Genomic DNA, 15,126 nt, shown 5'->3' with positions numbered 1-15,126 from the left:
TTAACTCTGACGGTCTGTCTCATTTAACAGATGCTGTTATTAGTTACAGATGACTGTCATTTGACGTATATAAAACTTATACTCTGAAAGATTTGAAAAGAAGGAACCTTTCGAGATTAATAGATCAGTGCCCCGAATTTTACTTCAAAACAGGAATCTGAATAAGGGAAACCCTATAGAGTAGCAGTCACTTGTCATTTTATAAGAAAAAATTGTATACATGAAAATATTTATTTGCTCATATATATTTATAAGGCTATATATGCAAATATCACATATTTCATTTACACATCTATTACTAAGATAGTACCAATATTACTCTTCTGTGTATGGACTATACTGTAATTGACCTGCACTGATGTAGAGTCCGGTCGGGCTGTGGGTGACCAGGAAAATGTCATCTTTGCGATAGGTGCTGATGCTACAGCTAAAGAGACCCAAGAAAGCAACAGTGCAGTTATTCTTTATTTGAGAAAGTCCAGAAGAGGCTTCTGGACAGAAAAACGGCAAACCTCTGTAGGCAGCTCCCTTTCAGGTGTGGGGTTTTCCTTGCTGTAATTTTAAGTGCTGTGTTATAAGGGAAGCAGATGTTTCTCCAGGATTCGAGGTGCCATGGATTCAAATCACATACCCTTCATGCTAATCCTTGTTGGCACAAGGTGGATAATGGCATCTGTTATCGGAACACCCTGGGGTGTTGGAGCCCCCGCCCCCACCCCGAGGACTGTGCATACAGAGCTATTATCAGTATGAAATTAAATAGTTCAGGAGTGCATAGCATTAGGAGACCCTTCCTCAACCTGGAAAAAAAGAGCACAATCCATTTTGGAGAACTCTTCTCAGAAGTGTGGAAATATGTCACATAATATCACATATGTCATTTTGCTTTGGGTGATAGCGCATGCTTGCAACATCCTGAGCTGAGTCTTTTAAATGCAGTTTGCACAGTCCTGATCTATAATGTGCACTTATACAAAGTGATGCGCACACTCACAAACATGTTGACTGACACTGGCTATATTCCTTAATTCTGTACTTTTCAGGTATGTGGCTGGGAGAGTCAATGTAGTTGTAGTTTATGTTATCACAGTTTGATTTCGACTTTTATTTTTCATATGTCAGATGCCTTCGTTCTCGAAGAGAATTGTAGAGACATATTAATGTCATGTGTTGGTTATTATCTGATCGTCAGACAAATGCGAACCATGTTAAAAATAATTCACTGTGAGACCAGTAATGTTTGCACATTTTGGAAACAATTTACTACTGAAAATTCTATGAAGACCAAATGTTTTATGCAAGACCGTGTAACTTGGAGATCACCCTAGTTTACTATAAATATTTTTCTAAAAATGCATGAGAGAAGGACAAACAGGAATGCATTAATCTTTGGTGTCATGTCTTTCAGATGCTGGAATCCCAGATATGGAAATAGAACACAATGGAACCCAACATGACAGTGCAGCAATGCAAGGTGCAGTATGTACCATGTCCCATCAAATGTGTGTTTATCATGAGCCATATTATAAATGAAATACAGAATAGTTTTTGTCCCTGTTTCCTGCTTTGAGTTAAATGTAAATTACACAACTTCATTTTGTTTTCCTGTTCAATATAGAAAACCTTTGAAAGATCAATACTTTACAAGACCAGAACTTAAAATGGTTTAAATAGAGGTGTGGGAAACTCATATCTAGCTATCATATATATGTGCTTAGTTCAAAAGTACTTTTACAATTTTTTTTTTTTTTTTTAATATTTACCTTTATCCTTACCTTCCTATCAAGATCACAGCTGTTTCCAAAAAACAGGTGAACTGTAGGTGGAAAAGGAAAGTCACATTCATGTTACAGGAAATCCCATAGTGCTCCATGTTCCGCATGTTCTGTGCCTGTTTGCAAATACAGAACATTCCTGTCTTGTCTGAGCACTTCCCAAAGAAGCTGTCTCCTGTTGTGATTTTAGGTTCATATGCTACGTATTACAAAGAAGGCAAATCACGGCTTTATTTTGATGCACATACATACATATAACACGTGTGTACGTATGTATACACGTGATTAGAGTTGTGCTCTAAATATTACAATTTGAAAATTGTTACTGCCAGAAATAGTCAAAATATTGGATAAGCACTTGGGACACATGCATTTAAATTGGACGAGCAGAATATTGCTAACATTTCTGATCTGTTTATGATACCTGCTGAGGTGAGTGCTCAGTGCTCTTCCAAAAAGATTCTGAGAGTCAAAGGTGCATCTTGACAGAACCTAGTAAAATAAAAGGAAGTTCAATTTTCAATTGAAGGAAAAAAGTTACAGTTAGCTCAAATGTGTTTTCCCATCAAAAATTATTATAAATAACTGTGGGGAAGGTGATGCGCAGCCACTTCCAACAATCATTAACTTACTAGAAGGAATTAAGAGAACTTTCTTACCCTTCTTACAGTCTATTGTAATAGAAGAAAACCTTGTGATTTTTTTTTTTTTTTTAATTCAGGTTGGTTTTTTGGGTTTGTAGGGCTTTTTGTGTGTGTATTTTTGTTGTTGGTTTGTTTGGTTTTGTTTTGGTGGGATTTTTTGGTTGGTTGGTTGGTTGGTTTGGTGGGTTTTGTTTGTTTTGGTTTGTTTTTAATCTGATCCCAACTACATCATTCTTTAGTTTTAAGAGGCTTTGGATCATGAAGGTTTTGTTCAGGTTAAAAGCCTGAACCCTTGAGAACTGGATATCCGCTACGTCTGAGCTTGGCGACTTGCGCGCCAGGAGTTGTAAACCTCTCAGACCCTCCTCAGTGGCCAAGCTCCTCTTGTTGTCACCGCAGAGATCAGTGACAGCATTCACAGCCTCCTCTGACAGCTCCAGTGTGGCAATCCCGCTCATATAGCAAACGTGGGATGAGTTTAGCCAGTCCTTCCACTGAGCACTCGCAGCTGATAAAAAGGATTCTGAAAAGCTCTGTAGAGCTTGTTTAGATTTCAAAGTGTTTCTGTCCTGTAGCACCAGCTCTTTCATTTTTATTTATGCTGATACTGTAATATCTTTTTATTCTCTTTTCCTTTGATTACAATTTTTGTACCTGACAGCTCCTATTGCACTGCTGCCTTGAGCAATTTGAGCGCACTCCCTCATTGCCCCTTCATTTCCTGCCTTTGTTTTTGGGCCCTGGGAGGAGGAAGGGTCAGAACATGTGTCCCTAATACAAAGCTGTTCCAAGCTTCCAAAAAGCTCCTCTATTGCACAGAAAAAAGCCTTAGCATCAATGCAGACCTTTCTTTTTCTGTTGTCTCTGCTGGACAGAAATCTATCATTCACACAGTGCCTTTCCTTTGAAATTCAATTAGTTTCACTGCCAGTGTCTCCTTAAGACGGTTTAAAGGAAAATTACAAAAATGCTGCACAGCCACCTTTCACAGTGATTAAGTCATATCATATTTTATGCTCATTTCTTAAAATGATGTTATTAACACAAGCTGTTCATATACTGGGATTCTGATCTGCATTATAAATCTTTCCCATTTAGTTGACTCATTTTCTCTATGCTTTGTGTATTAATTGAATGGAAATTTTGCGCAGACGAGACTTAAAACTTTTTTGAACTTTACAGTCTAATCCCTCCATCCTCCGTGTACCTGGTCTTCCAGTCCCACACAGCTTGAGCTGAGAGAAGCTTTTTAGCTGTCAAAACAGAGGTAATAGTTGCTGTGGTCAGGAAGCCCCTGCGTGGCCGAGCGGTGCAGGAGCGGCCGGTGTGTGCGCACAGACGCTGTCTGCTCTCGCTCCCATCACTCACTCGTGGGCCAGCAAGATAGTGCATCAACCATTTTATCAGCCAATCTCCGTTTCACATAAAATAAACATACTGGGTGTCATTAAGTGCACCTTCAGATCAATGATTTTTGCAAATGACATTCAAGTACCATTCGAATAGTGCATTTTTGCTGATAAAAGCAAATTAAATTAGCACAACTACAAGTGTGCTGATAAAAACTAAAACTGAACAGCAGCACCATTAGCTAACAAAGTAATATTTTCTCTTTACTGCTTTCTGCCATTTAGTTATTATCCTATTGGAAATCTAATTATAATCCTTTTACTCCCTAGTCAAACTTCACAGTTTTTGCAAGCTTAGCACTGACAAGTGATTTCATTACATTTGATTGCCCGCGCCCAGATTGACTTAACTTCACTCCGAGACCTAAAAGCCCTCTCAGTTTCTCAGATTCCCTGTTTGCACATTACAGCAACAGCTCCTTTAATTAATTAGCATGAACAGCAGTAACATGAACTGCTGAACAGAAAATAACATCATTTTATGATCGCAGGGAGACTTCTCCTTTTGCATGTTTATACCTTAGTTAACTTTTGTATTACTATATTTCATTGTTAGGGGATATCGGAACAATCATCAAAGCAATGTTATCTTAAAATTTTTAAAAATAGATTTTTACCATAATCCTTGATTATAACAATTTCCAAAAAAAAGTAAAAGACTCTAAATTTCAAGAAGGAGGCAGCAGTGTAGGAAGACAGACTTCCCTGAGATGAAACCACCGATCAAAGGAAACGTGGATCCCTGTACCTGCAACAGGAGGGTGGCCCAGGGCTGCTGCTGCTTCTATTTCTGAAATAACCTGGCAGAAATTTAGCGTAACAACTCTTAGTAACTGTAAATAACTTTTGATCTGAAGGACTTTTAAAGTTTGGAACATATTTTGGTTTTTATTATTTAGAAAACTGGGCTATATTTTTTTTCAACATTCTGGTATAACCAGTCAGTTGTCAAATCCAGCCTATGGTAAAAAGGATGCAAGTGGGACAGAAAAGAGGGATAGTATTTTTAAGAGGTTTAACAACTCTCTTACTGTATGAAATTATACGTTCAAATGCTGCAATCTGCTGAAGCCAGCCATACTGTGGAATTTCAGAATACTCTGTAAGAGACAAGTTCAACATCTTAGAATTTGCAGTGGTTTTGTCTTGGTCTTACGTTCACTGAAAAAACATCTTCAAGCACTTACAATTTTATGTAAGAAAAGATCAGAACCCCATAATTAGAAACTTTTGAGATTAAACTAAACAAAGGTCTGTTATGTTCCTTATGATCGAGTTCTTGGCTATCTTCTTCGTCTGAGTTTTAGGCCTTTTCTTGTTGCTCCTGTCCACGCCATGCTCCATCCCTCGTGTGGGTCCTGCTCTGGACGCTCTGAATTATTAAACCTCTGGTACTTACTTGGTGCTGTGTCGTATTGCCGTGTTGCTAGAAAAACTCTTCCAAAGTTCGAGTGCAATTACCAGACTGTCATATCCGTGCCACGCACTGCTGAAAGCCATCTCATTAGCTGCTAATGAAGAAAAGAGCCCTTGTTAGTAACTAGCCATGAGATTACTGTGCTGGCTGCCTACATGGCTCGTCTGCTGGTGATGCAAATGCAGGACTTGAAACGTAATGGTATCGCTGAGCTTGGTGTTATTTCTGCTTTTGGTACTCGGTGTTTTTCTGAGTCTGCCTCTGTAAGCACACGCACATATGAGAGAGGAAGCTGAGATTTTTTGTGATTTACTGGAAACAAAAGGTGGGGAAAGGTTTTCCCAGCGGACTGTTGAGTCTGAAGGTCCATACCTTTCTGTTCTTACAAAGGACTAAAACATTTATTCAATAATTCAGTGTCAGTAGGCTTGAATATTTCCTAAGCAGGAACCACTATGTTATCTCCCTGTCGGCTCAAGCTGACAATGGCAATCCAGCATCTGCATAGTTTGTATTCAGTGAACATACTCTTGTCCTTGGCTATTGTTACACATTAGAAATCCTATTTTCTGTACAAGTTTTTAGGTCTATTAGCATGGACCTGGAAATATTTGACATACCTGCAGCGGTGGAGAAGAGGCAATAGGAAAGAGCGAGAGAAGAACAGAGAGCAAAGCAAACTCCATTAGTACTGCTGCTCTCAGAAACAGCATTTACTGTCCATGTTCTTCTGTGAGTCTAGAGGAAACCATGCCCTGCTCACAGTGGTATTTTTTCCTCTTTCCCTGCTCAGTTTGGAAAATACTTACAGATAAATGGAAAGGAAAGTTTTACTGGACAACTAATAAACAAGCAAAGAAGTAGTTTTACTCACTGTTGTTATTCGGTTGGATGACTAAGCCCAAAAACCCAAGAGCTAGCTGCAGACCAGGTCTTTTTTCCATGGCAGTGAAGGATCCTTGTCTGTGGTTTTGTGATCGCTGTGGTCCCTACCCCGCTAGCAGGGGCCTGGCTGCAGCCTCCTTCCAGGCCGGTCAGCACCCCTGTTTGCAAAGGAGTTTAGTTCAGTTTTGGTTTTTTTCTTCAGGGATTTCATCCACAGTAGAAGGTAATGCAAACTGTTTTCTGATATTTTCTTTTTTTCCTGCAAAGTAAGAGACTGATTCAAACAACTTAGCCCCAGCATTGTAAGTTAGATTTATTGTTTATGGCACTGTATTTTCCATGTGTTGCTGCATCCAAAGCCCAGCCTGGCTCTGATCTAACTGAGCCGCTGTTTCCGTAGCCCAGGCTGGGTCCAGAGCTCAGCTCCTGCCTGGTGTAGGACTCGGACTCAACCCTGGAGCAGAGTCATGCAGTGGCTCCCGCAGCGCCCGGGTCTGGCTGCTCGGCTCTGCCTCACCTTGGGTCCAGCAACTCCTCCTTCATGTAAATTGGCAAAGTGGGATTTTTCCAGTTTATTAATTCGTCTCTGCTGCCCATACTCTCTGCACTATGTGGTGCTGGGGTTTATTTTTCAAATTGCATGAATAATTTACACGTACCAATATAACAAATTTATCTTTGTTTTCTCATTATGTAGCAGATCCCAAATTTCCTTTCTGCAATGACTTTCTCCTCCAGCTCATACTGTGCTCAAGTCACCTGAGCAACCCCAAGCTGTAGCTGGATTTGCACACCAGCATTACCGAGGCACATTTGTTTATGTGAGTTGTGAGGGTACACATAGAAATTTTGGTTTAAAGTAGTTTTATGGAAATACAGCTGAATTACTGACATAAAGATATTACAAACAAAGCCTCACAAAAGATTTGGAAAATTCAGAGATGCTGAATAGGCTGGAAAAAAAAAGTGAATAAACATGCAGATGATACTTATTGCTTTTGGAGTTGTCCTTTATACACTCATTAAAACCTTGAAAGAAAAAGACGAATGATGATATTGTTGCTAAAAGAGAGTGCAAGAGATTAATGTATCCCCTGGACTAACAATGCAGGGAAGACAGCACCATCCTGAGGGAAAATTACAATTATTAACATAGACTCTGGCTCACTGAGAAATGGTGAGATCTTCACTTGTGTTATCCATTGTGAAGGGAAAAAAAAAAAAAATCCTTTCTAAATGTCTTGCTTATTAAGCCAGTCATGCATTTCACTGTAGGTTGTAAAGCAGTATAACATGCACAGGGGGCTCATAAGCATATTTTAGTGTTAGGGAATATCATTTATCCAGTTTTTATATTGTCAATATTACCTCTAGAGAATGAGATTAGGCTTTAAACTACTGTAAATCTATGCTTTTGCTCACCTTTGTATAATTTCATTTTTTAATAGAATGAAGCCCACATAAATGAATACTTGATTAAGGGATAAACCTAATAAAAGAATACATTTATTGCACACAGATTTATTCAAATCTTTGCAATAGAATACAGTAAAATGCTATAAAATGGTACGTAGCTTCCAGTCAGCTACACCGAGGAGATGCTGAATGTTCTTCAAAAAGATGAATTCGACAACATCGTGTTGTCTGTCATGTGTAAGTGGTGGTACAGATGCTCCTAACGCTTTAATTCCTCACAGGTAGTTGCTGTATGATGGGGTCAATGCCGTGGAGTTAAGTTTATTGCATAGCAACAAAAAAGTGTTTTAATTTCTGGAGAATAATCGAGAGCTTTATAAAAAGGAAATATTTAACTATGCACTTTCTGTTTACTGATAAATAATATCTCCTGGGTGGCTGCACTGTGCTCAGGCTTTGGCATTTACTTTCTCTCCTGCAAGTATTCCGTAGTCCTCCATCAAACTTTCCTTGAGAAACAAGAGGAATAGGAAGGAAAAATCAAAATATGATTCCAAGTTTACATAGTGTCCATCAGCCACTATGTATGTATATGATTTTTTGAAGGCAGTGGTGCTGACATGCGTATTCTGTCAGTGGCTCACCTTTTCCAGAAGTACACATTTAATATCGGCTAAATCACCTACAGCCTGTGATGGGAAGATGTCACGTGCAACTTCTTAATAATCCAATGGAGAAACAGAAAAAGCAAACCACAGTGTTCGGTATTTCTGTTTCTGCTTGCCCCCTCCTCAGGATTTAACATTTGCCCCGCAAAGTTTAAGGCGATAATTTTAATCACCCAAAGGTCTGAAACTAATTTTAGTCACTCGTTTGGGGGTTCCCATGCCCCGAGACGTTCCTCCAGAGATGTTATGTCCCTGGCTTTTCCGATCTTTATTCTTGTTTACATCCAAAATACGTATTAAATCAGCTCTGTTTGGAGAGTCTGAGCCTCCTTAAAACCATGAAAAATTCAATTACTAATTAGCTGTTTCCTGTTCCTAATGAAGTGAACATGTCGGATTTGGATTAAAATTCAGCTACTGCTCTTCTCTGTTTATGGTTCCAGATGTTTTTGTTTTATCTAGGAGGTTACTTTGACAGCTACTGCTAAATGATAAATCACTCATATTATAGCTGAAATGCATTTTGAAATTGAAATGTGGCAAACTTTGAGATTGCTCCAAGGATCAGCGTCAGTTAGCAGGTCAATACTTGTTCTTTCCTTATGAGTGTTTGGTATTGGCATATGTAAAACAGCAATGGGGGAGATGTCAACATTATACAAAATGCTTCTCAATATTATCATTTTGCTATCATCTCCAAGATCAGTACTTGCGGGTTTAGCTGGGTGAATTCATGATTCATTGTATAATGAACAAGAATATGGATTCTTGTTAGCTTTAGTTTCTGTGGGCATTTTAATATTTATTTATTCTCTGGCTTAAACTTGCCTAATGTGAAAAATCACAGTTGATAGGTACTATAACTAGGAACATTTTTGTGAAGGAAATAAGTGCCTTACTACTTGTTTCCCTAAATAAAGGAAAATAATTTTAAAAGAAATGTGGTGGTTTCTGAAGGAAAGAATAGTTTTCCAAGAACATATATTGATTTACTTCTATTACTGTTTTTAATGCAATTTTGTTGTAACACACTGTTCCTGGAAGGTTTTGCGCCTGTAATAATGGTGTGTTGTGATGCCGTGTTCCCCGCCCCGTCTCACAGAGGTGTGCAATGCAGCACGGGCTGCCTTCTGGAAAAAAAGAAGGAAAACAAGCGTTCAATTAAAAAGCAAATGCCATAAAGGAAGAAAATCCAAATCTGAGTATTTCAGGCTCTGCTCGCCCGACTGAGTGCCCAGCCCTGAACCACCAGCTTGGAAAGCGGTTCGTGCTCTGGGACCAGCTCATTTCTGGGCCACATTCACCTCTCGAGGGCTCTGCAGCGCTTTTTCCTCTGTAAGGTGAACTCCTGTGGTGGACAGTTTGTATCACTTGTAGGGCTGATAATTTGGCTTGAGAAAAAAAAAAATCCACAAACAAATAGGAAACCCAGCTAAGTTTAAATTAATTATAAAACATGTAACCGTGTAAATGACCTATTTTCTTTTTTTTTTTTTTTCCTCCAGAAAACAGAACGTACATCAAACCTACTATTATGTACTGAAGGAAACACCTATTGTTGAAAAATGTATAATGATCACTATTTGAAGACTATATAGTTCATGAAATACGTCCCTTCCAACCTTTGATGCCTTCAGTACTGTGTGAAAAACAGGATTTGTAGCATGAAACTTGAAGGACAATTTCAAGCAATTTACTGTTGCTGCATCGAAAACTGCCGTATTGTCATTAAGAAATATTGAGACTTTTTACAAGCTTACCATACCAAACCAAGCCTGTTGCAACAGATCATTTTTAGGTCCCTGGAGATAGAAAGGAGTTTTAGTATTTTTAAGCACACACAGGAATTATTCCCCTTCCCCCCAAAAAAAATGAACTTTTTTTTTCCCTGTGGAGGTAGCTATTACTGTATAGCAATGGCACAATGATTTTAAGCCACAAAGGTCCTCACTGGCTGTACATCAAAGTCCAGTTTATCACTGAAACTGTTCAACATGGAGCTGTTTCGATTGTGTTTATAAATTAAGCTTTGTTTACTGAAGCAGATACTCGATATATATTACGTTTTAAAAAGAAATGTGTGTACATTTTTTAAAAGAATGATGTAAAAATTGTCCTTTCATTAGATGACCAATTCAAAAGTGTGAGCTAAACCCTAACAGCTGACGTAATATGAGGATTATAATTGATGCTTTTTTTATGCTCAGTTCAGCTTGGCTTTTGGTCTTTTAAAATGAAAAACTGAATATGCAGTAGAGTGTTAGATAATGGAAACTTTTAAGTATGGTTTCTCTGTTGTACCATATTAAGTTAAAGTACACATTCTTTGTTAAAAATGTTCTTGCTAAGAATACAGTATTAAAATTTTTTTTGTTTGACTTTGGAAATCTTTTAAGATTTTTTTTTTGACTGTGAAATCCCATAGTTACTGTACTAATGCAAACCAATATTTTGCACTATTAAAAATACTTGAAGAAATTACTTAATAAAGAGGGTGGGTTGGCGTTAAACATTTTCCTAATGATTTTATGTTCCAAATTCTGAACCTTAACAATTGCAACACGCCTTTCCAAAATACATGACTGAAAGCTGGTTTGGGTCATGTAGAGTTAAGTCATCAGCTGTTCACTCTTTACTTTCATTCATGGGCCAAAGGCACAATGTTTGTGTACTCACAAACTCCTGTTTCTTTACACATGCTTATGTTTACACACACATACTCTGAATTAAATCACTGTCAAAACCAAACAAAACCTCCTTTAAATAGATCTATGGGGAATAGATTTCCTGTGATTCTTTATACTACTATCTATATGTTTTCGAAATTTAATTTATTTTTATCATTAACTTTTCTTTCTGCTTAACAGACTTTTGCTAATTTTCAAAGTGTAGCTTCAAACTATGCTATGGAGTACAGCAGAAAAGAGTCATCTGATTTTTTGTTCCTGAAAGAAATCTTTTAGCGTAACCAGGTGTCAGGTCAAGAAAACATGTTGGCCTCTGTGGTACCCGTGGTCACATTAATTATCAGAATAGTCCTTCAATGTGCAAACACGGTTTATTCCATATTGTTTCTATTGCAAGCTTTCTAGTAACTGCATTAATCCCACTGCCATTGATCAAACAATCAAAAATTGAGTGGTACAAAGAAATTGTGAGTCCTCCTGCACTCTAATAAAAGCTCACATGTGTAAAACACTGCAGCACCTGAGCTTAAATTCTACCGTTGGCTATTTATTAACTTTACTTGCTGTTCCCTCGGGATGCTCTGAGTGAGTGTTGGACCTTATTTCTAAATCTTATTTTTAAAAAGGACTTGAAACAGTCCTTGGGATTTCTGACTGATTGAACCAACTCTGGTATCGCTTCTATGAACTGCAGCTTTTGAAGAAAGCTCTTTGATGAGTTACTCAGCATCGTGCATTTCAGAAAGACTTAAAAGTAACTAAGTCTTTTAGTCTTTGAAAGGGTAGCATTTTTCTTTAGTCTCCATAAAGGCAATTTTAGCATGTTTTATTTGTTTGGTTTTTTTCCTCAACAGCTGATTTACATTTCTTAGAGCTGCATTGATACTGACTGGGTTGATGAGTACATCATTGATTTCTAATTTGCCCTTCCCAAAATAATTTTAAATGTCAAAGTACTGGCAAATGAGATTTAGGAAACTGATAAACTTCGGAGAGTCAATCTGTTGTTAAATCCTTATTAGGCAGCTCCTGATAAATATTGACAAACCAAGACACTGAGGTTTTTATGTGTCAGCTCAACCTAACGAGCACACTTGTAACTCACACTTTCTGGTGGAGAAAGGTACTAAAGCCAGAACGAGAGGAGCAGGACCCTGCACCCATGTCCTCAGCTCCTCCTGATGGTGGCGGAGCAGAGGGACAGGGACAGCCCGTTCGGACATGGTCAGGGGTTGGGGATGGGGTTTGCAGCGGGGCACGGCCGAGGTTGGGGTGCAGTTTCTTACAAAGCGTCTCCTGGTTTGTGACCTGCCTCTGAAATGGCATGATGCCAATAACACCGGTGTTCGCCGGACACAAGGTGATCTTGGCTAAATGCAGGCAAGTTAATGGACGGTGTATTTCAGCAGTTTTATGAATCTGGTGTAATGCAGACTGCTATCATAATAAACTCTAACAGAATCAATAATGACCAATCTCAATTTAAAATCTGGATCTATACTTACACACAGCGAGAACACTCTCCTTCAGAAATGCATGGCTGTGCATTAAAAGCTGAATGCTGGTTTAAGTAATTGCTGTCTACAAGTAAGCGGCCCATTAGTGTATTTATTTACAGAATATTTTTGGTAACATGACAAAATGTGGGCTAACCTGAATTGTTACGAATTTCCTTCCTGGCCTCAGCCAATCTCCACCGCTGCTCCCGTGGCTCTGTGTGTGCAGATTTGGCCTCAACAGGGAATGTGGCCTCGCCAGCCCCAGCCGACGATCTGTCACCTTTGGCAGCAACCCTGGTAGAAAGGATTCCCGCTGTCCCGCTGCTTCTTCCTTGCTGGGGTGAGGAGTGAGAGAGAGGGAAAATTATTCACCAAGGGTTTTTTAAGGCCGGGTCACGTGCTGTTGTCATTTGTTATACTTATTACAAATGCTTAGGCACTTGGAAAAATCACTGTTAATAAACATTTTTACTTTAGTTCTGTCTGCAAATAAGGGTGTCTTTGATGATTTTAAGTTGGGATGGAAGAGAAAAGTATTTTATAAATGATGACTTTATAGATGAATTATGAGATACTACAGTTTTATATTTGTACATCAAAGAAATCAATTGAAATGAGCCGATTCAGTCCTGGCACAGCACGAATGCTGCAGCTTTCTCCCTTTCCATTAGACCATCATCCATTTCTGCTTCTGTCGGCCAGCTGACACTGGCACCTGAACAGAGCATCCTTTGCATGAATGTCAGAGTGTGGGAACCTAAGTAGGGGGAAAAAAATATTTTTGGACGTAGTTTTTTAAAATAAAGAAGAGCACCCATTATTCTGAGTTCCAGTTAGAAATACAATAATATTTAACTATATATTCATTATCTGATTCTGTTGCCATAATAAAAAATTATTAAAGTAAATACAGCACCATATATTAAAATGCCCTCATGATAACTGATCCTTAACAAATTGGATCTTTTATAATATTTAAAATTTTTAAAAATACATTTGGCTTTGCATGTTTGAAAATGTATGCCCTGCTTTTTCAAAAATGCGATTGAAATTGTATTCACTGAGTAGTAGTTCCCTTTCATTATGTAAGTTTTCTGCTTTGGCTGTCTACAAGAAGGGTTACTTGTGGGAAAAGGAGAAGTCTTTGCTGTCCCTAAAAGGGAATTGCTCACCTCTCACAGCTGCAAGGGCTGCCCCAGCTTCCCATGGGCAGGGGATCTGCCGATAACTGCAGATCTTCCCTCTAAGAGCGATCCAGCTCGATGCCAGCTCAGCTGGGACAGCTGCTGAGTTTAAAGTCATTGTCTTTAAAAACAACGATCTTGGATGGGTTAGGCCATACATACGCCTGTTGCTCCTGGTAACAGAGCAAGTGCTCCGTATTCTGGAATAAATTTTGGGCAGTCAGAGGGATGGTGGAGACGCAACAACCAGAGAAGTGGCAAGTTCATACTGAAAATTGTCCCGGCTCTGCTTCATCATTGTGTGCTTCAGTCAGCCAACCGTGAGGCAGACGTATTCATTTTTCACAAGAAATCCTGAAATAAGAAAATGGATAGAAACTTACTTTGAATTGTTGAGTGAAAACATGGTTTCATCATAATAAAATTTGCATCACGCTTCCATCATAATAAACATTACAATACATCTTATACTAAGGTTATTAAGAGTGCTTTCAAAGTATAAAGTCTTAGGTACAGCTTATGCATTGAGCAGTGGAGTGTCGCAGCATTGCATGGATGTACAGACGGCACCAGGGAGCAGATGTCTTTTGGATTGTCTTGCTGGAAATGCACAGAAGTGGTTTGGGTCATCGTACATTGATCTCTTCCTATGAAGGGCTGAACACAAGTGTGGAGTGCCTGCAGAGTTCTCTTTTTAGGATCTGGACTTTGTCTGCAGCTTTAACCTTATTACCAAAAGGCCACATGCCTAAAATAAACTGGCCCCCATTTCCACCAAAGTGGCCAAATCACAAGGAAAAACCATTGCCATTAAATGAAACAAGAGGAATTAGCTAAAAAGAGGAGAAAGAATGAACAGGAATGAAAAATAAACTTTAATTTGCTCCATTGCCAGTAGGATTTGGATTTAACTTTAACCATGTTTCATTCTGTATCAGGAAGAAATACCTGTTTCGTGTTTCCCCCGAGGATTCCTGCCATTAGCTGAAAGTCTGTTTATTCCCAGGGCTGTGCTGCCATCAGTTGATGATGCTGGGGCACTTACAGAGATGTTTTGGCAGGAAAAATGCATCATTCATAACATTATTATGAAACATAATATTTTTCTTTCTAGACCCGTGCAAAGCAATTCCATATAAATCGTTGCATTCTCTCCCTTGGTATCAATCGAGGGGGGTGGGCGGGGCGGGCAGAGGGGAACCACATCCCAAAAAGTAAGAAAACAAACAAAAAAAAGCTAGTAACTTAAATAACAAGGAATAAAGTCCCTATTGGACCTTTTTTTAAATAGTTCTATAAAACTGATGAAGACAGAAATGGTACTCAGAGATTTTTGGTGTCAGATCAGTGCTCTGCGTTTTATGGAGCCATTTACACCTGTGCAAAGTAAGTATTTGATAGCATTTGACAGCCTATTTATTAGCATTTGACACCTATATTACACATGTTGAAATGACTCTACAATGTGCAAAGCAGTGGAAAAACCACCGATTCCTTTCATTGCTTTTTCCTGGTAGTTTAATACTGAGATTCCATTCCAAA

At 38.7% G+C, this 15,126-nt stretch overlaps 1 protein-coding gene across 3 annotated transcripts in view; it reads left to right on the top strand.

Moving 5' to 3' along the window:
* DACH2 (dachshund family transcription factor 2) overlaps nt 1-10,496 on the top strand; it is a 259,072-nt gene extending 248,576 nt beyond the window's left edge. For all 3 annotated transcript variants that reach the window (XM_065643287.1, XM_065643288.1, XM_065643286.1), the window contains exons 11-12: nt 1,409-1,474; nt 9,720-10,496. In XM_065643287.1, the coding sequence (XP_065499359.1) occupies nt 1,409-1,474; nt 9,720-9,757 (104 nt within the window). In that variant the 3' untranslated portion in view covers nt 9,758-10,496. The remainder of the gene's footprint in view (nt 1-1,408; nt 1,475-9,719) is intronic.
* The last annotated feature ends 4,630 nt before the right edge of the window (nt 10,497-15,126 follow it).

Source organism: Caloenas nicobarica, chromosome 12 (assembly GCF_036013445.1).
Source record: "Caloenas nicobarica isolate bCalNic1 chromosome 12, bCalNic1.hap1, whole genome shotgun sequence".
Taxonomy (NCBI): domain Eukaryota; kingdom Metazoa; phylum Chordata; class Aves; order Columbiformes; family Columbidae; genus Caloenas; species Caloenas nicobarica.
Note: the sequence above shows the minus strand (reverse complement) of the source record. Positions and strands in the feature narration are given on the sequence as shown.